The sequence below is a fragment of the Camponotus vicinus genome, unplaced genomic scaffold, assembly GCF_025532165.1.
Source record: "Camponotus vicinus isolate PSW18456_S1 unplaced genomic scaffold, iyCamVici1.0 SCAF_7, whole genome shotgun sequence".
NCBI classification, from domain to species: domain Eukaryota; kingdom Metazoa; phylum Arthropoda; class Insecta; order Hymenoptera; family Formicidae; genus Camponotus; species Camponotus vicinus.
In genome coordinates, this window is record NW_028141979.1 from 6,609,692 (window position 1) to 6,630,546 (window position 20,855).

The 20,855-nt window shown below is 33.2% G+C and overlaps 1 protein-coding gene and 1 long non-coding RNA gene across 8 annotated transcripts in view; one reads left to right on the forward strand and one right to left on the reverse strand.

Annotated features, from left to right (window-relative positions):
• LOC145975008 (uncharacterized) overlaps positions 1-20,855 on the forward strand; it is a 75,383-nt gene that overhangs the window by 24,419 nt on the left and 30,109 nt on the right. The window lies entirely within an intron of this gene.
• The window catches only part of LOC145975146 (uncharacterized), a 99,299-nt gene continuing 81,151 nt past the window's right edge, over positions 2,708-20,855 (reverse strand). For 3 of the 7 annotated variants that reach the window (XM_083105396.1, XM_083105397.1, XM_083105395.1), the window contains 7 exons: positions 12,150-12,758; positions 10,051-10,273; positions 9,675-9,814; positions 9,217-9,369; positions 7,596-7,776; positions 7,277-7,416; positions 2,708-6,990 (listed from right to left, as the gene is read on the reverse strand). In XM_083105396.1, coding sequence (XP_082961522.1) covers positions 6,722-6,990; positions 7,277-7,416; positions 7,596-7,776; positions 9,217-9,369; positions 9,675-9,814; positions 10,051-10,273; positions 12,150-12,510 — 1,467 coding nt within the window. In that variant the 5' untranslated portion in view covers positions 12,511-12,758 and the 3' untranslated portion in view covers positions 2,708-6,721. Of the gene's footprint in view, positions 6,991-7,276; positions 7,417-7,595; positions 7,777-9,216; positions 9,370-9,674; positions 9,815-10,050; positions 10,274-12,149; positions 12,759-14,032; positions 15,002-19,493; positions 19,569-20,855 lie in introns of those variants that run through there. The other 4 variants (XM_083105393.1, XM_083105398.1, XM_083105394.1 and 1 more) reach the window with 4 other exon arrangements.

Here is a 20,855-nt window from a genome sequence, read left to right on the forward strand (position 1 = left end):
ATATCTACTTTAAAACAATATGTAATTGTTAATAAATGATTATTGATTTTATGCTGCTGATCACTTAAAAGTTTTTAAATTGATAGACAAAGAAAAATTGTATAAACTCAATGATTCAAAAAGGAGAATAAATTTTATTTGTACAATTTTGTGTACGCGATAATTGAAATAAAATATAACGAAACATAATGAAGTATTAATGAGGAGATTATATTACAAATATATTTAAATAGAAATGTGAAATATATATTTAATAAGTTACAACATTTTTTCCAATTAAATAAATGAAAAAAAAAACATATAGTAAATTTTAAATTAATAAGTAAATATTAAATATCTTATAAAAAACGATTTTATTTAACTATATAAATATTTATCATAATTATTAATGATTATTTTTATAAATATACAATAATATTTATAATAATTATAAAGATTTACTATGCTTTTTCATTCTGATTCTAGTTTGATATTTACGTAATTCTTTTATTAAGAAATTTAAGTGAAACGAACAGAAGAAAATATTGAAAGTTATAAATAATGAATACTTCATATCCAGAGCAAAATCAGAATATATCTTTGATATATTACACGTCGAACACACATATAATTTCTACGATGCAATTCAATTGACACAGTCTAGAATATTTTATCGAATCTAGAATGGCAATTTGCCTGCACACGACATTGATTAATGTTATCTTATTTACTTGTCGATATACATATTCCGTATTGATTATCTATGCATCCTTACTAAAGAGGAACCTCGAGAATTGTCATATATTCGCATTTTAATTAAATAGTAACGCAATATATAGATACCATTATGTGAATAAAAATACATATATAATTTGAGATCATTAACGAAGATTAATTAAATTTAGTAATTGAGACAAGATAAATATTCTTTACTATATAATTATGAGTATTTATTAAAATCTGCTAAAACACGATTTTTTTATACATTAATTAGCAAAGTAAAAGATACAGATGATAACGAATAAGCGAAGTAAAAGGTATGGTGATAATGAATAAGCGTTTGCTTATGTCATTTTTATTCAATTGAAAGTTTCACATATACACGTAATAATCATTAACGATATAATAAACAATGACATATAGACATTAGAATTTGAGTAGATGCCCGAGTCGCGGGTCGATAGGGGAGAAATGCTTCATAATACATACATATCACGTAATAGTTATATCATATCATATGACAATATATATATATATATATATATAACATTATGTATAGACATATACAGACGAAGTTCGTGTATGTGTGTATCATATATGTAACATCGATATAACATTAGGCGTGATTTAGTCTTGTATGCGTATGTTCGTTTAGGTACGTGTTGTATACAACAGTAATACGTATCTTTGTCTAATTGTAAGAGCATTTACGCCGAGAAATGTATATATATATATATATATATATATATATATATATATATATATATATATATGTTACATATATATATATGTATGTGTACATTGATTGACAAGAGAGAGAACTAGTCCTTCTGTCTAATTTTTCACACGAACTTTACTTCTTATATACGTAAGAATTACGATGGTTTTTTTTCTCTTTTTTTCATTTAAATAGAAGACAGTGAGAAAAGAGGGGATGAAATGCTCCGTAAGATTACAACGTGTGTGTCGTGTGTGATGCATGTCGTGTTAATGCAATACATGCATATTGAGAGTACGTGTTAACACAGATACGAGGTTTCTCGAGTCGTGCGAGGAAGCGACGTGTGAGCGAGAGCACTGAGGTTACAAAGATATTATCCTTCGATCAATAGTTAGTTAAGCTCCGTTTATCGTCCTTACGCGCGGGTGGATCCCGAGTGGGACCGTCGGTAATTTCGTTTACACGTCTCGTTGACGCACACACACACACATATATAAATATATATGTATGTATGTATGTATATATGTATATGTATATCGTCTATGCGCGTACGCAGCATACGCGTCTACGCGTCTCTTCAGGGTATCACGCGCTAGTAAATGAAGTAAATAGAGGGGCCAGGTGCGCCCGTCGGGCGTGCCGGCAACGATCCGACCACATTGTAAGACGCTGTACAAAAATATCCGCTTATAATAATTAGTAATAATAAACGGCGCGCCCGACGAGGCCGGCACCGTCTCTCAGCGATATGTCTCGATATGGTTCTGCGGGCTCGGTGTCCGAAGATATGTCTGTAATCCTTTCGATGCTGCGATCCCTGACATGTGAAATGCAAATACCCAATCTACGCATTGCTTGTGTTCTGAGATCTGATCTCCTCTTGATCTGCTCGATCATTATTCAATAAGATGTAGAGCGTGTAGATAATTGTACGTGCGTTACGCAAATACAGCACGGTAATTAGAGCATTTTAACAGTATGCCATCGTGATATTTAGCAGCGAAAGGATTAAAGACCATGCGAACTGGACGCGATCCCGTTTTTGCTCTAAAAGTTGCCTAAAGATATATTCTAACGCGCCCGAGCCGGAAGTTTTTCGGCGAATTAATGTTTATTAAATTAAGCGAATCTGAAAAAATATCGTCATGATGATGTACATTCGTTCTATTAATTTAGTGACGAAAAAAAAAATTTATTTCAAATTTAAAAATAGTAAAGAAATAAAAATGTATGATATCGAACGCTATCAGGGAATAATCGAATGGAACATGAAATATAGAAAGATCATCCGAAAAAGGTTTCCTCGTTATATTTCAAATGCGTTCTTTATCGATTGTTACAATAAAAATAAAAGTATTTACCAAACTTCCGACTCAGATATAATATTATGCTACTACGCTAGTTTTACTTTCGTTTCTATCAACTTTTTTTTGTAACTTGCTGCCGTTCACACACTGTCGTCTTTTTTCCCTTTTAAAATTATAATTATACACAGATTTTTTAAAAATAATCTTACGCTAGATTATTCGCGCATGCATTTTTTATATTATAAAAAGTGAAAAAAAGAAAATTTGGGAAATGTGGATAATGAATATATATAGATATGCCTTGTACGGATCCTAAGCTTAAATGTAGGGCCTGCAGAGGATCGTATTCGGCGTATCTGTAATTATTTATTTTAACTTATTTCAATTTAATATACAGCAATACAATCACATAAATATTTTTTATTTAGAGAAAAAGAAAATATTCTGTATTTTAGAATATTTAACGATAAAACAGCGCGCGAAATAGGAATAAAATAATAAATCTGGCATTTCTATTTAAATAGATTTAAATGGAAATCGATTTTACTTATTTTATTTAACGTCAGTATATGCTCGGCTCATATCATTATCAATATAACTTCTTAGAAAAAACATCTAGTGCATATATGTATATATAAGAGATATAGGTATATAATATATATCTTTTATGATCATATAATAATGCATAATAATATATATATTATATATAACGTACATATATGTATATATGTATATGTTAACAAATAAATTCTCTTAAATCTCGTACGTTCACGATATGTATACGATCTTTAGTCGTTATAGCTTCGTCAAGCCTTAAATCGACTTAATTAATCAGTTTATCTTACAAGTAAATTTGGGCGTATAAATGATATGTGTACGTGTGTATGTGATATCGTCACACGCTCCTGCCTGAGCATTCGAAAGGGAAGATCTTACTTTCTAAATATATTTTCATGAATTATAGATATCACACGATTTCTTACAGAGTCTATGTACGATGATCTAGTTATATAAATTTAAAACGGTTACAAATCAAATTTACACAATCTAGAACGGGATAAATATAAAGCATGTCATCATCATCGGATTTAATACATTCTTTCTTAAATTTTATTTTTGTACGTATAAGTTCTCTTTACTGTGCTATCGAAATAGTACATTTATGAAAAAAAAGTTTGCATTTGATGTATTATTGTAATCGAGCAAAAATTATGAAATGAAGCCAAGAATTAGAGTGTCCTCTAAGAAATTTCTCTTTCGAAAAGCTCGGCTGGACGCGCCAATATAACGCATACAGGTGTCCTTAGTATTCCGCCACGTGGCATGCTCTTCTTACAATAATGCCTTAGGCTTAATTCTATTTTATACTTATTATACGTATCGAATAGCAAAACACATATTACTTTCCGCGTTAGCACTGTGATCAGCACTACGTCCCTATGAACTACAGCGCTCTCCTACGCAATCGGTTTCCCGCTCTGAATACGTCTTCTCTGAGAAACGCATTCGTCACTGAAATGCATTGTTGGATGCATTCGCCGAATATCTTTCGAAGCGAAGCACGCGTACTTAATTTCCGTATGTCACGATCTACTTCCGCTATACAAGCATAAATTATTTATTTCAAGACGGAAGATAAATATCCTATATACAAGTCAGGAATTACGCGTCTATGATTGTTTGTCTCGCAAGCACGTGCGTGGCATGTGACGCTTCCCTTTTGCAGGGTGATGCAATTTTAGCGCACATGTATGGCAACTCGGCGAAGTAGCCGAGTCATAAAGCGGACGCAACGAGGCGTTTGAATAACCGCGTTTGTGCTCTACCGACACTTTGACAAGTGTCGGTTTCCTGCTGGGAGTATTACGTGTCATCAGCACAGTTGTTATCTCATTTCGTGCGGTCGGCTCTTTGCGAATCGAATTAAGTATCGGGACGATCTCAAGATGTTAGCGACTGTCATGCAGCGACATTCCAAAGGAGAAGTTGATAAAAGACATGTTGTATGAATACATATGTTGACATATGTTGTATGAATACATTTTCCACGCGATCATTTCTTTTCAAGCCTCCCACAGTATCTAATTAACACATCTTAATAAAACAGCTAGTTATATTTAAAAAAAAATTAAACAAGAAGCTCCAATAATTTTTAATAATTTCTTTTAATTTATGAATATGAAAAGCATCCGTTCGAATAATTTGTCGACTAAAGAAGTTGTTGGGCGACGAATAAAAAAATGATATTTAGCTTGAAAGTCTCCGGGAAGAGATCATGACATACGGATGAATTGCGAGCATCATGGAGAATGCCGACTATTTGCAACACCGACTATTGTTCAACAGGAACGTATTGATATGTATACGACGAGCGGCGCGAAATCGCGCCTGACGGCGATCGACTTCCGGCCACTCGAATCCACTAGTGAATATACTACGCCTCGCGCCGCGAGCTTAATAACAGATAACCACGAAATAATTGGCAACGATGCTGATATGTAACGTTCCGGTGAAGAAACCTCGCGCGTTCCTCTCGCGAGCGAGAATTCTTCGGTCCACTCGTCGATCGCACGCGATCGACGTTCGATCTTAGCAACCGCTCAGATCCTGTACCATCGAAGTGTGCGAGATGAAGTAACGTCAAATCGCTATTGTATCCCATTACATATTGCTTCCGATAGAAATCTGACAAATTATCGAGCAGCAGGAAAACCGCTGCTATTTTATCACTTACTATGCAGGCTGCGGTGGGCGCGATTCGATCGTAAAGCATCTGAGCGTGCCATAAATAACAGTGATATTATCAGAAATAAATCCGCCCTCATAGCAAATATATCTTCTACCGTCCTGTCATTAAAATTATCTAATCGTCCAACGTTTGTGATTATCATTTCGACAACTGGAAAGGGATTGCTCATGATACATACTGCGATCTGAAATTATCGCCACGATTACTTTTTTTTTAATAGTAATAATATTGTTTCGTGAATTGCTATCGTTCCGCGTTGATCAAGTTTTCATGTAATCAGTCTGCTTTGATGCGCTCCGGACAATGCTTAAGCATTGAAATTAAACTAATTCATCTTGTAGCTCTTGTCTAATTTAGAAACAATTAGATTGAAATCTAAATGTTTCGGCAAACTGACAATAGACTAAATCGGAGGATTTTCCAATAATCCGGATAGAGGGAAAAATCTTGTGAAAAGACCCGGCGGAAGGTATCCAGGAGAATTTAAAGTACTCAGTTCTCAAGAGAAGTCGATTGTCGCAATTACAACACGCGATATTATTGTCCATGTGCGATCGCATGGACGCGTGTTTGTACAGAAGAAAAGCAAAACGTGATCAACTATATATTTATATGTACGTTTAATATGTCATTCCGTACGTGAAGCCGACGTCTGTCTTTCTGTGCTCCTGGGAAATAAGAGAGCGATTTTTTTTCGAAGAAATCAATCATTCCCGTCACACCAAGCCGTAGTAATAATTCGTTCCCGTAATGGTGCTTCGAAGCTTTCTTCGTCAACTGGTTTTTACCCGACTCCGATTAAAATCTATCATATTCGGTCGTGATGATGCGTCAAGTTTTCGCATCGAAGCTCGCTTACGTCATTTTTATGACAGGCCACAACTCACTATGAGTATATTAAATTATTGCGCGCACGATGGTAAAGTTTCACTTCGGTTTCTCTACAAAAGACTGGCTTACGTCGACGAAGATGTTGATCGCGGAATCGTGACACGTCTCCGCTATCGCGTCACGATTACCTCGAAAGGAAAGGAGGGAAACAAGCGAGGAAAATCTCTCGTGTCATGAAAAGTCACTCTCTCTCTCTCTCTCATTAAACTTGAATAACGAAACCGAAAACTCATCATGATTCGCGACGCTTAATGCAAACGTTGATGCTAAACGTAATCGTTAATCCCGTCTCGTTGGCGTCGAAAGGAAAAGTCTATGGTATTGTAATCGCGAAGTAGCGCACTTTCGCCGGGTTTACACCAAAACGGCAACGAGAAGCAACATCGGTAACGTCGCGTCGACATACGTTTTACATCCGGTGCCCGACGACGAGTATTTACCGGCATTTTTGCCTACGCAACCCATCCTCTCGAGCGGAATATTCTGCACGGAGTACTCGCGATGCTCCGAAACCATCGTGCAGATCGTTCGCTTCTTTGACATCATCTCGTCGTCCTTGTCGCGTAGATTCCCGAGCCATATGGAATACCATCGTAGATCGCAGTCGCAAATTATTGGATTATCTGTGTAAAAGAGAAATGGAAAGGAAAAGAGATAAAAACGAGTAAAGTTGCGCGAAATGTATGAAACTATTAACACTCGAAAAGTAATCTGATGAGTTTGATAAGACGCAATCTTGACAATAAAAATGAGAGTTTTTAGTTAAATGATCGCAATTATATGAAATAATTATTTGAAATAATTATTTTTTAAATTATTATTTTATTCATTGATTATTTTCTATTTTTCCTTCTATCTCACATCAAATTTATACTGTTTACTTGACAATAAAAGAGACATATATGTTACCTGTTATATCAATATGGCGTAAAGTGTCAACGATACTTTCTATGACTTCTTCTGAGATATGTTGGAGCTTGTTGTTTTGCAAATTCAAAGTTTCCAGCGAATTAAGGTTGTCGAATACCAGAGGCGGAAGAACTTTAATCCTGAAAAGATAATGTGATGATGCAGAATATTTTATATATGCTAAAGAAAGCTTTTCAGCATATTTCATGCTAACAATTATGGATTATTATATCAAACTGTAAGAAATTAATTTTTAATGCACAATAAATTGATTTAAATGTGACTTAAATTCTCAATATATGGGAGAAAAAAATATTACATATTTTTCTGCAGATTAAGGAAAGTGATGGAATCTCCATAGCCCGTGAAAGCGTCCTCCGGAAGTGAAGTAATATTATTTGCTCGCAAATCAAGGTGACGCAAGCGATGCAAACGTCGTAGAGCGTCGCTCGGTACCGAATGTAAATTATTATCTCCTAATCGTAAATATTGTAAATTTTCTGGAATGAAAGATTGAAGATTACGAGAAAGAATATATTAAACAGAACATTAATATTTAAGGGATGCGAAGATAAGATTAATTATTCCAAAATGTCTCGTTAAATTTTCTTGTTTATCAGATTCCTTGTGAAAGAGTTAATTGATTTTCTCGTTTAATGGTAGACATAACGTAATTAAAACAGTCGTGCAAAATATGAAATATATATATATTAGGACGAATGTAAGAGACAGCAATCTAATTCGCAGTAGATAACTTCGTAAGAATTATATAAGAAGCATCAATAACAATCTTTGAAAGTTATGACATGCTCAAACAAATTTCTTTGGATGGATTGTAGTTAGTTATAATCAAATCAAACTCGTAGCAGCGAATAAATAATCAATCGAGAAAAATTTACTCAAGTGTGAATCAAATACCTTAATCGAAAGCTCTAATTGGATCCGTCATAACGAAATACAACATGCAATCTAAATAAAAAATTTTTTCCTATTTTTGGATGATAAAGAGCTAAATAAAAAAAATTATAAATATATATGTGATTCAAAATGTACATGTGTAAATATTTATTTCTAATGTAAATTATATTTATCATATGATATATATTTTAATCTTTGATTTAAAAAAGATTTTAAGAAAAATAAAAATATATAATGATAATACGATATTTTTAACGATAAAATATTTGGTATATCAAATATAAAAATATTTAACTCAATATCAAACAAATATTTAATTTAAATTTGTTCATAACAGCGTTTATTCGATTTCAAATCATTTGTCTTATCGATCGTAAAGCTAGCAATGTGTTGCTCGACCGAATCGTCGAAAATGTCAATACTGTTCACTCGCGTGGAATATCGCTTTGTCGAAATACTATCTTGATATTCGAGTTCGTGTTTATGGGATGTAGCAAGATGAAGGGTTGTTTGTAAAGTGTCGTTTGCTCGTTTATATCCACATCCAAAGGGAACCGATTGCATCGCGGTACACGACGAGCGGTCGTGGCACACGGTAAATTTAAATGCTAAGCAGTTGTGACATTCGAAACGATAAATAAAGTAGAACGTGATCTGCAAAGACCGCGAGAATTTCACGGTACAATAAACATAAGATCGCGCGAATTCCGCGACTGTATTGAAATCGAGTATCGGAACGATTTATCTCTCGATGTGATGTGTATACAATTTAAACTATTTGATAAATATAAATAAAATGTAACGTGACAGTTATTTATATTTTTCAAATATACAACAGATAATATATCTCTTATAATAATTTCTTACACATTGAGCTGTTAAATTTTTTAATGTTTTATTTAATTAAAAAATTATAAAGAATAATAATTAAAGAAGAAGAATAATTTAAACATTTTAAATTCACCCGTATATATGTAGGGTCAATGAATTAAATAACTATTTAAATTATAATTACAGTGTACCTTCTAAACCGATGAATGCATTGGGATCCACATGGGTAATTTGATTTCCGTCGAGTTCCAAAGAATTTAATTGCGTCAAATGGGAGAATACACGCGCCGGGACCTCGCGCAAGTGATTGTGCGCCAATCCTAATGAATCGAGTGCTTTCAATCCTGAAAGGGCAAAACGTTTTGTCGATGAGTCCATTTCATTTAATTGTATGAAACATCTGTAATACATGTGCGTTCATTAAAGTCGTTTTATTTGTGTCTGTAAATCGAATGCGTGTGATAGATTAAAAAAGTTGATTAATCGAAATTGAAGTCGTTATGCAAAAAGGAATCGGAGAATTAATTGTAAAAATATGTTTTTGCAACATGTGTTTTTAAGATATTATGTATGTTTTGAAATAAGTCTCGTAAGAGATATTAAAAAAAAAATACGTTTTGTAAAATAAATTCAATACTCGATGCTTTACCTTCGAAATCGCCTTCTTCTATGGTTGTTATGCGATTTTCTTGCAATTCTAATTTCTTCAACAAATCTAACGTATTTAAAGATTGAGTTGGGATCCTCGTAAGTTCGTTTCCGCCTAAATTAAGCCTCTTGAGTCTCCGGCTAAAAACGCGAAATTTAAAAAACCACTCTTATTTTTTTATAATTAGAATATTATAGTTGGAATATTGGTTTTTATTTTTAATTCGCATAATCTTATTAGCTATTAACTAAGCAAATATAATTTTAAATATTTTTTTTCTTTTTATATTGTTTTATAGTGTTAAATAAAAAAGAGTTTTTGATTCTATTTTCATTTTCTTAGACCTCGCAATATACAGATAGTGGAAGAAACTTACTTATCGAGTCCTTTGAATGCATCTGGCTCTATACTAGATATTTTGTTTTCATACATCGTTAGGATTTCAAGTGTATCGAGACCTTCGAAAGCCTTGTTGTGAATGGCTGTGATTTTGTTACGGTTCAAATTCAAAATCAGGAGATGATGGAGGTCTCGCAATGCATGGGATGGGACACTACTCAGCGAATTTTGGGAAAGATCCAGCTGTGTCAATCCCGTTCCTGCAAGGAAGTGAATTATTCAATTCTCTATTTGCATTTGTGTTCACTCATATAAATTATAATTCGATCGTTTTCGAAGCTCTTTCTCATATTTAATGTGATAATTTACTTGTATAAACTGTAATTCGATTGTTTTCTCATATTTAACGTAATATTTTCAGATACTCCGTAAACTTCCTACTCCGTAAAAAGATTTTATAGAATAGTAATTACGTATATAATTAGTACTATCTGAGATTCATTACGCATCAGTCTTCTTGTGTCTTAAGAGAATGCAAATTTCATTGTTGTAGATAATCATGAAATGAATGTTGATTGACAATAAAAGTCATATTAAAAAAATTTAAAATATTTATTTATGATTTAGAAATATCTATATACATGCAGATACATTAATGCACAAGAACAAAAATAATTCAATAAGATTACTTGTGAAAATTAATAATTGTTTTTTTGCAAGTGAATATTGATTCTGAAAGACTAATGATACGAAGAATTTTTTTGAAAAATCTCCTATTTTATATGCAATTAATTCACCATAAAATTAATTCACCATAAAATTGGGGATGTGAAATCAATTCTCACTAGAGAAAATAATATTCTCTATATTTAATACGCTCTATATTTAATACACTTGTGACGTTGCGAGTCTTAGAGCGATTGAGCGACATCGCACCGAGATGCCTTGCACCGAGTGTCGCATTTTCATTAAGATATGTGGCGATCACGCGATATCTCGACTCTGCGGCAGCTGTAAAAAGAACGTATTTTCCAGTCCCTTACAGTAATTTATTCCGAATCTGCGTGGCCGCAAACGCGCGCCGTGGCGGTTCTAAGTCCCGGAGCTTTAAGAAATATAAAGGCGAGTTAAATTTGCAGCCGGCTTTAACGCGGGCCTCGCGTGACAGCCCCAGTACCTCAATGTTGGCTTTAATATAAAAAACTGATCTTAAATCTTCCATGAAAGTCTTTTGACGCCAGAGGATAGCTGCTGTTTTGCGCCGTAAAAAAATGTTATATTGCATGAAGTAGTAGCGGAGCTTTTTTCATCACTTCATGTACAGGCAGTGACGTGCCTTGAAATTACGGCGTCGAATATTTTGTTGATATACACATTTAATCAAGGAATTTTTTTCAGACACTATTATACATCTTTGAATATGACTCTAAAAAATATTTGCATATACGACAATTTGCGTATACGAGTATATTGAATTGTTTAGAAAAAGAATTATAGTTAAAATTTAAAATTACTATATTGAATATATGTGATATTTGATTTAATAATTTTTAAAATTAAAAATTTAAATGCTCCAACATTTAGGATTGAGTTTGTTGCGCAGCAAATGTATAACGAGATGTTTATTGTATGATTGACAATATCTATCTAATAGCAAATGGTTCTAGTTTAATTCATTGCAGTCTTGTTTTGAGATAAACTTGACGTAGTATATTCCGTAAGAATCTAAGCATTCCAGAAAAAACAAAATTATAACTAGCACATTACATTTTTAAAATTTACAGAAAATTCTCTAAAAATAAAATAAAATGTTATATTATCCTAACAAATAAATATAAAAAACACTTTTTATATTTTATTACATCTAGTAATTAAACAAGAATTCAAACGCGATTAATTTTGGCCAGGCGATTATTGTGTTTCCAAATATTTTATTTTAAATTTTATGTACTTCAATTAATAAAATTACATTTTATTCCATTGAAATGTAATTTTACGTAGCTTTCTATGTATTTAAAATTTTTCTTTTCTAAAAAAAGAAAGATGAAATACTCAAATCTCATATTTCTTTCTATCCTATTAATATTTTTGCTTTAATAGTTCGCTAAATGAATATCATTAATTTAATAAACTTACCGATAGAACTAAGGGAGGATTCCTCGAGCACCGCGAGGCTACTATTATGGATGGTGAGGTGGCGTATGTCGAGCCCAAGGAATACGTATCCCTGCAACTTCGGCAGGTTGTTGTGCCTAAGCCTAAGATAGAATATCACGATGTTCGGCTTAGCTTTAAGCACAGACATGGCCTTGCTGATGTGTTGCATGTCGGTGATCTCGCACACAATGTCCAGGCCGGATTTCTTCATGTTACAGTAACAGGGCGAGATGTCGCTGTGGGTCGGACAGACCAGGGATATTTGCGCCAAACCTGTCGCTAAAACGAGGCAGAGCAACCACACCAGCCGCCACACATCCAACAGACCGTGCTCCCTCATTTTTCGTACGACTCCACACTTCTCCCCCGTGACTTTGTCACAATAGCCGATCCTCCCGGACCCTCTCTCTCTGTTTGCCCCCCGTGCCTGTCTCTCTCGCGTTCACTCTCGCTTTCGGTCGGCCGCGCGCCTCTCTCCAATCTTCCCCTCGCGCCCACTCCGTTCCTGTACCTGCAGCCTTAGCTACTTAGCCTCTGCTCTTCTCATATCCATTGTTCGCTCTGCCACGGTGTACCAATACACCGAGTCTGCAAGCAAACGAAAGCTCGATAAGTTCCCCTCGTTTATGGAAAGGAGCAGGTAAGGAATATGACAGGGAGAATCTAATTTATCGAGAACAGGGAGAACTTAATACGCGAATACGTCGCGTATTATCAAATAATTTTCCGCTAATAAGGCCTAAGAGAGAGAAAATGTAGCATCTGGTTTAATACAGGGTAGACTTTAATTTTTAACTATGGTATCCCAAGAGGAATATATTTCCTACTTATTCGTATTACAGCATTTTGTCATCTTGTTATGGAAATAATAAAACATAAATTAGTTCGATTATTTTTTTTTACTATAACGTAATAGTAAAACCTATTTATTTATTTATATATGCGGAAAATATCAGCATGGCACGATATTATTGCTAGAATAGAACAATATTCAGTCCTCTTCGATTTAATACAGAATCAATAATTATATATTTGTGCAGAGTAATGGGAAATGGAAATTTATCGGAATTATTATTAGCGCAGAATAACATATGTTTGATAACGCAATAATGTATGCGAATAATATTCCGATCGTATTAAAAGTTTATATTACGAAAATATTCGTATACTTGCATAATAGTCTACTTATCGTCGGTAGCTGCATAAAACTCTTTCACGCATGAATATTAATAATTGCATGAAATTTCAGTATCCACTAATATATTACAACGCTTGAAATTTTTGTAATAAAATCTTTAAAATTTCGGCGCGTTACAAAATTATCTTATAATCCCCCGTATTTTACATGCGTTGTTGCAAATTCTCATATTAACCCAATTTAGGGGTGAATTTGGGGATTTAACCCAAGAATTAATTACATAATTATATTTTATATCGTAATTAAATAAATTTTGCAAATTATGATTTTTTTAAGTAGTATAAATATTAACGTTTTATCTTATAATTAATTTTATGTCTTTTTTTATTCGATAAAGAATTATAGTCTAATTGCAAAGGTATGTAGTGTTAAAAATAAAAAATTTTTTTGATAAATCAATGATCATATTTTTGCCAAGAAAGAATTGATTTCATATTTATCGAAAAATGCGTCTTTGATATTATTTAATATATTATTTAATATATTACATAATATATTTTAATATATTTTTTAAGTAATATATCATTTAATTAATATATTTTACATATATAATTAATTAATATTTTAATATATTATTTTTTAATAAATATATTATTTAATATATTTTTCTAAATACATGACACCGTAATACGCACAATCGTAATACGCACATCGTAATACATACGTAAGCATTACACATACCGAGCCATGCGGCGGATGCGTGTTTTCTTCTAGCTCGTAACACACTCAATGAAAGACGTAAAATGGAGCGATGACGTGTGCTCGCGTGATCACTAGGCATCGCTTTCGATGTCACTATGCGTGTCCGATAGTTTGATCGATCGAATAATCGCAAAAATGCGCAATCTTTTTTTTCAACACTCTCGCATTCTTATCTCTCGTTATGCAACAAGTGCATTCAAGCGACGTTGCAAGGAAGAGTTCGCGGTTGTCCTCGAGAAATTTCTCAGTCTATCTAAACCGAGCGTTTTGCCACATCGCAAAAAGATGAGAATTGCATCAATTTTATCACCTCACATGCACGTAACGCGCGACGCTATCGAAATCACTCTCTCGACGATGGTATCGCGAACGAGCCTCGAGTCATAACTAATCCCGATCTCGTGCAACGAATACGCCATCATCGTAGTCGCAGCTCACGATCCCATTTCGATCTATTTTCCCGATAAACACCACCTCTCATCGCACACCCATCTACGCGGCCGCAAACTCGATCGAGAAAATCGACGCTCAGCTTCCGCTATCATCCGCGAAGTAATCATTCACTGCTTCTCCATTTGATAGTAATATCCGTGCGTCGCGTTTGCCCGACGCAAAATTGCGCGTCACGATGTCATCGTCGGTATCGTTTCCAATTGACGATCGATCGTGGATACCGGCGATTAGTTAGAATCAAATTCTCTAATTTTCCGAAAGAGAACACATCGGACGTAACGCGATCCTTCGTTATCGATATCCGACGCGATCCCCTTTAATCCGCCGCCGAAAGTACGCAAGCGCGATCAGCGTGACCCCGGAAGTCGATAGATTCGGAAGGGTACGATGGACCACCGTGACGACGGAACCGACGATGTCGATAGCGAAACTATCACTAAAGACGAACTCCTGGTCTGGGACACGAAGGCGCGTCACAGTTCGCAGAGCTCGGTACTGCGTTGTCGGTGACCTGTGTGCCCGTTGACGTTATCATTGCTCGACTAATGGGCCGCTTCCGGCCTAGGGATCATGGGATCGCGATCGCGAGATTATATCGGCCAACGCCATCGTTGCGCTCGTTGCGATCGGATAGAATCGCATGCAAAGGATTTGTGATCGTAAAGAAAGAAATAGGACATGGTCGTAATGAAAAATCGAATATTTTTATCTATGCACAGTAAAAAAAAAATGTTAATTACAACATTTTTCACGTGTCCCAGAAAGTCTGCTCTAAATTTTAAGTTAAAATAACTTATTCGTCGTATGTTACTTATTGATAAACTAAAAATGTTAAATAATTGACACAATACTTTACATTTATTTTTGTTAGTGTGACTTTAAGTTTAATGTAAAAATAACATACAAATTAATTAAAAATTACATGAAGAAATAGTTACAATAATTCGTAAGAAATGTTTTGAGGACATTAACATATAATAGTAATTATTTTGACTTAAATTATTTGTAATAGAAACATTTGATTTTAGTAAATTTGATTATTTTGTATGTCAAAGTTCAAGATTATTTGAAGATTTACTTTAACCTTTCTTAGAATGTTAAACTGATTTTGAGACATGTTGATTGTTTAAAATGATTAAGTTAAAAATACTCAAAATAATATTCCATTCCTAAAAGACATATATAAAGTGTCAAGTTATGAAGGTGACATAAGTGTAACACATGAAAACGTTATAAAAATAATAACATATAGGTTATATATTAATTTTACATTAAAGTACTAATCAAAACGTGGTAACACAAGAAAATTTTAATATATAGACGCACAATTTTTTGCTGTGTGACTCCCATACGAAGGCATCATAATGCTAATGTCTCGCTAATGCTCTTTTCTTTACTTCGTAATACTTCGTAATACTTCGTAATATTCGTTATATGAGAAGGTATACAATATCCTCTTTTTTTAAATCTCCCAGCAGAAATCTTCTTAGAGTACCTATCAATATCGAAAATTAAAACGTAAAGCATATACGCTTCTTTAGGCCTTTGTTATTTTTAACAACAGCGTCATTCTGCAGATTATACTTGGAATATGATATCGTTTACTCATTTTTTAGTGACTTCAGAATTTTTTAAATGTGTGACGACATAGATAGTTATAAAAGGGCAATCGGAATTAGTTTTTCTATTTATTTTAGAAATGTAAAATCCTCTGAAAAGTTTATAAATAAAAGTTTGCACGCGAGTACGTTTTATATATGTTAGCTTTTTTGTTAATTTTAGAAACGAAACGTATGGATGTCAGAATAAATTTATACTCGGAAAATGTAAAATTTTAATACAAATGTCGTATACATATACAGAATGAATAAATCGATATATGCTCTGGCTCTAAAAAATACATATATACTGAATATCACTTTATACATTCCAAAGGCTGGTTATGCAATCTTTTATTTTTATAAATTTGCAATAACTTCACAATTCTAACATTTTCAATTACATATATAATATATTATATATATTAACAAGTGTTTTACATTTTTCATATATGCAATTATTTATTGCATATTTTTAAATTACACTTTTCTATCATGAAATAAAAAATATGTATAACTGAGAGATAAAATAAAGACGTATTAATCTTTCTGTCTGTCGGAATCTCATACTTTCAAATTAATCAAGGTAATATAAATCGCCTTAGGATCGGATAATCGGTTCCATTCGCTATCTGTAGACAATCCGTTTCCGATCAATCTGTCGAGTAATGTCGTAATTATGGGTGATTAAGGCAACTTTTGCGATCGAAAGATGAAGAGAGACCGAGACGATGCATTATTACCTTTCCAAAGACCTTTCCGCTAAGGTGCTCTTCTAGGAAATTCGAAACCGAGATGAAGGATATTGCTCGACCGCTAATTGAGTTCGGTAGTGAGTTGTATTCGCGGAAAGGAAGATTTAATTGGGAAAGTATTAAGGGCTTTCAGCTTCCGCTGTGCCTGATTTCTTCTAGGAGTGACGCTTTCGCGTAATATCTGCGATTTAACTCCCATCCTTGTTTAGCGCAATGAGCGTAAAGTACGGAAACTTAACGGTATGCCAGAGAGTCGAGGATTAAATCTAGGGATTAATAATTTTATGGCGAAAAGTGACGAGAAAATTAATATCGAAGAAGATACAGTGGCAAGCGATAGCGATAAATTCTTGTTTCGCAAATTTTTTCATCCTTAAGCAAAATAAATAATAACTGTGCACGATATAAGCTGGATTTGCTTCAAAATACGTCGCCTTATAGAATAGATTCGATGTGAAATACTCTCTTTCATGAAGCACGAATTGCGGAGATAATTCGGACGGGAATAGTAATTAGCATATCGAGTGTTTGAGTGAGAGAGTACGAGTCTCTTCTGTTAATCGTTTGACATCGCCAAATCGATTCGTCTTCGCTCGCTCAGCAGTAGCTCGCTCCGTTTTGTTTGTACGACGACTGGCGTAGAATAAATTGTACAATCTAACGTGAGAGAGAAAGAGAGGGGCACTCTATTAAATTGAATGACGTCGACACTTCGATAACGTTGTTCGAGTACGCTCACAGCGGACGCTTTTTTCATTTTCCATGCCCGGTATGCTTACGTGATTGACTTCATTCCGTAGAAAAAAACAGAGAGAGACCGAAATTCAATTTGTTGGAAAACATATGTTTTCATTCTGGAAGAAGAGAGGTGATACAACAAGAATAAGCTCGCGTAATCATAATCTCAAATATCGCCATTTGTATTGACCAAAAAAAATATTTCTCTTAATCCACGATTAATATAAAACACATGGTGTGATTTATAATATCCAAATATGTTTGTGATTTCGCTACATTATGATTAAATTACAAAATCGCACTTCATGACCTCGCTTTATCTTATTAACAGACCCGAGTAGATGCTCTTCTCTCAGTTTATTTATTGCGATTTTATTCGCAGGAAATATAATTTTTTAATTAATTTTTATTAATTTTTTATATAATTTATAATAATTTTTTTAACAGATTATATTAAATGTAATTATAAATTTTTATAATTATAAATTTTAATATCAAACATAATATACGCGCATAATATTTAATATTATTAAACTATGTAGTGAATGTAGTGAAAAGCAAATTGCGCCTTTTTGCGATTTGCAATAAGTTGAACGATTACAAAATGTTTCTTTGCACCTCGAGGACTGTAACTATTTACATATTCATGTTTTCACAATCATGTGGCATGACTTACAGCTTGGTCATGTTTTCGATTTCGTTATATTATCTTGCGATGAGCCACATAGTTCGGACGTTATTTTGCTGCGAAAATTAAAACAAGATGCTTTGATCCCAGCTGAATTACAGCCATTCAATTCGTATCGCATTTTCGGAATATGGCCTTAATCCTTAGCGCGCTTTGACATTAAATATACGACGAGCTTATTATGCTTTATTAGTATACGTTGCGTGTATGATTAGCATACGTTCGACGATGCACGCAGCAAAGCTCGACATATGTATTTACATTTACGTAGAATTGATAGTAAATCTTGCATATACGATTAATGTACGTTAATCTAGCATACGATTAATGTACATTACGACCGATGAAATCGAATAGTCGCACTTTTGATATATTTTTTCGTCCTCACATGTGCGCAACCGTTTAATTGCATACTAATTGTAAGATGAGAAAATCATATTTTAAAATCATGTTTTAAGAGTACATTTTAATGATTGCACGATTAATTTTTTTAAGGTGTTTATACATATGGATTCAATTCTATCGTTTAAATTGTAAGTATATATAATAATATATAATATAGTAATAAGTATATATAATAATTAGAAAAAAAAATTCAAGAATTATGTCAAATTATTCTTTACAAATATTATTCTTTTTAATGATACAAAATTCTTATCCGTTTATAATTAATGCTGTTGTGCACAGTAGTATTAATGCATTTTACAATTGAATTACACTATCCTTTAAAAAGTCGTAAAAATTATATAAATATGTTTTTTAAATAATAATGGTTGATAAAGAATAATTTATTGTCAAATAGAATATATAGTGAAATATGTATCTTTAAATTTAATAATGACCGTCTTTGCGAGAATTTTATATTGATTGTTTTTACTTAGGTCAAATATTGCTTGAATGAAGAAAAAGAATAATATAATGTGATATATTAATGTCTTTAATGCTTTATGTGTTTTTATATTTGAATTACTTAATTTTTAAATTTATATTTTAAATTACAATTTTTAATACTTTTATAAATTATAAAATATTACAGTTTTTGTTCTTTCACAAACAAGAAAAGAAGATAGATAACAGTTTTATATTATGAAACAAAGAAATTATAAAAACAAAAATGTACAAGAAGATTATAAATAATAATAAAAGCACTAAAGAATATTACTAAATGTATATACTACAGATAATACTTACTAACTCACAATGAACAATAGTTATTGATAGAACTTCTTTGATTTTCGTATCGAATGTTCTCACATCAAATTTTTCCGTATTACTAGTTTTATCCGCTATGCAATGAATGTTTTTATACTAGTCTTTACGTAATATACTAGTCTTACGTAACGATATACGTAATAAATAAGTATTGCATCACATTGTACATCTATTTATATCTCTGTACAATAGATTATCTTTGATACATCGTTGAATACATCTGGCTGGTTTTTTTAATTTTATTTTAACATTTTAACAAACATTAACAAAGAAATAACAAATATTACTACGTTTATAGTAAATGTCGAATTTATTTATTATGTAAAATACTTTGACTACTATTTAATATTGCAAGAAATTACAGATAAAAGTTCATCATCAAAAGCACACACATACACACTTTAATTATTAAATTAATCATTAAATAATTAAAGATATTAAATAATGTCAAATGATCTCATCTTCAAAGATGATTCTATATTGCATTTGATGAGAATCCGAACGTCGAAATATCTGAGCTTGATTGGATATTTGCATAAATCTTTTATGCATTATGCATTTCGCTTAGACTTTAAGCCGTAGCATTGCAAAAGGAATGTCCCGTGAACTCGAAATGTCCTTAGTTTGCGAAATTATTTCCGGAATTATCCCTTAATTCGTTGTCTCGATCGTGAAATGAAAAAGACAGGTGTACTGTGTTTCTCCATCTTCTTGCGCATTTTTTCTTTCTTTTTTTTTTAAAGTGGAAGAAAGAGGGAAAAAGAACGACAGAGAGTAAGTTGCCTTTTCTTCTGCGGCGGAAATCGTCAAAACTTGGATGTACGCGGATGCTTCTGCATCCCTGCTTGCTTTCGCATTATGTACGACTTTTACAAACAAGATTTCATTCATAATTGAGGCATCTTCCGTTTTTGAGGGAGAAAAACGAAAAACTCTCTCTTCCCCGCAATATACAATTCGGACACGATGCTGCCACGACCAGGAAGACCTCGGTAATGCCAACGGGAAGCAAAGAGCCTCGCAGATGGTCCGTTAAATCGTTGGCTCTGCACGATGCTAGCGGATTGAAATTTTTGAAAAACGCATCCTCCCGTGCCGTAAGAAGATTACGTAGAATATTATTGGCTCGAGTTTCCTTTACATGTGGGAAATGCGTTATTTGCATTCCCCTTCGCGAACGCATTTGCCGTTTCTAGTTGTAATTATAACTCGGCTTACTTGTGTATTAACGTATATACGCTCCGTGGAGATTATATTCGTGCGAACAGATCAATTTGCAGAATTGCGCATTCCGGTTGGAAACTTACAATCCGTATTAATTTTACTCATTCCTCTTTCATA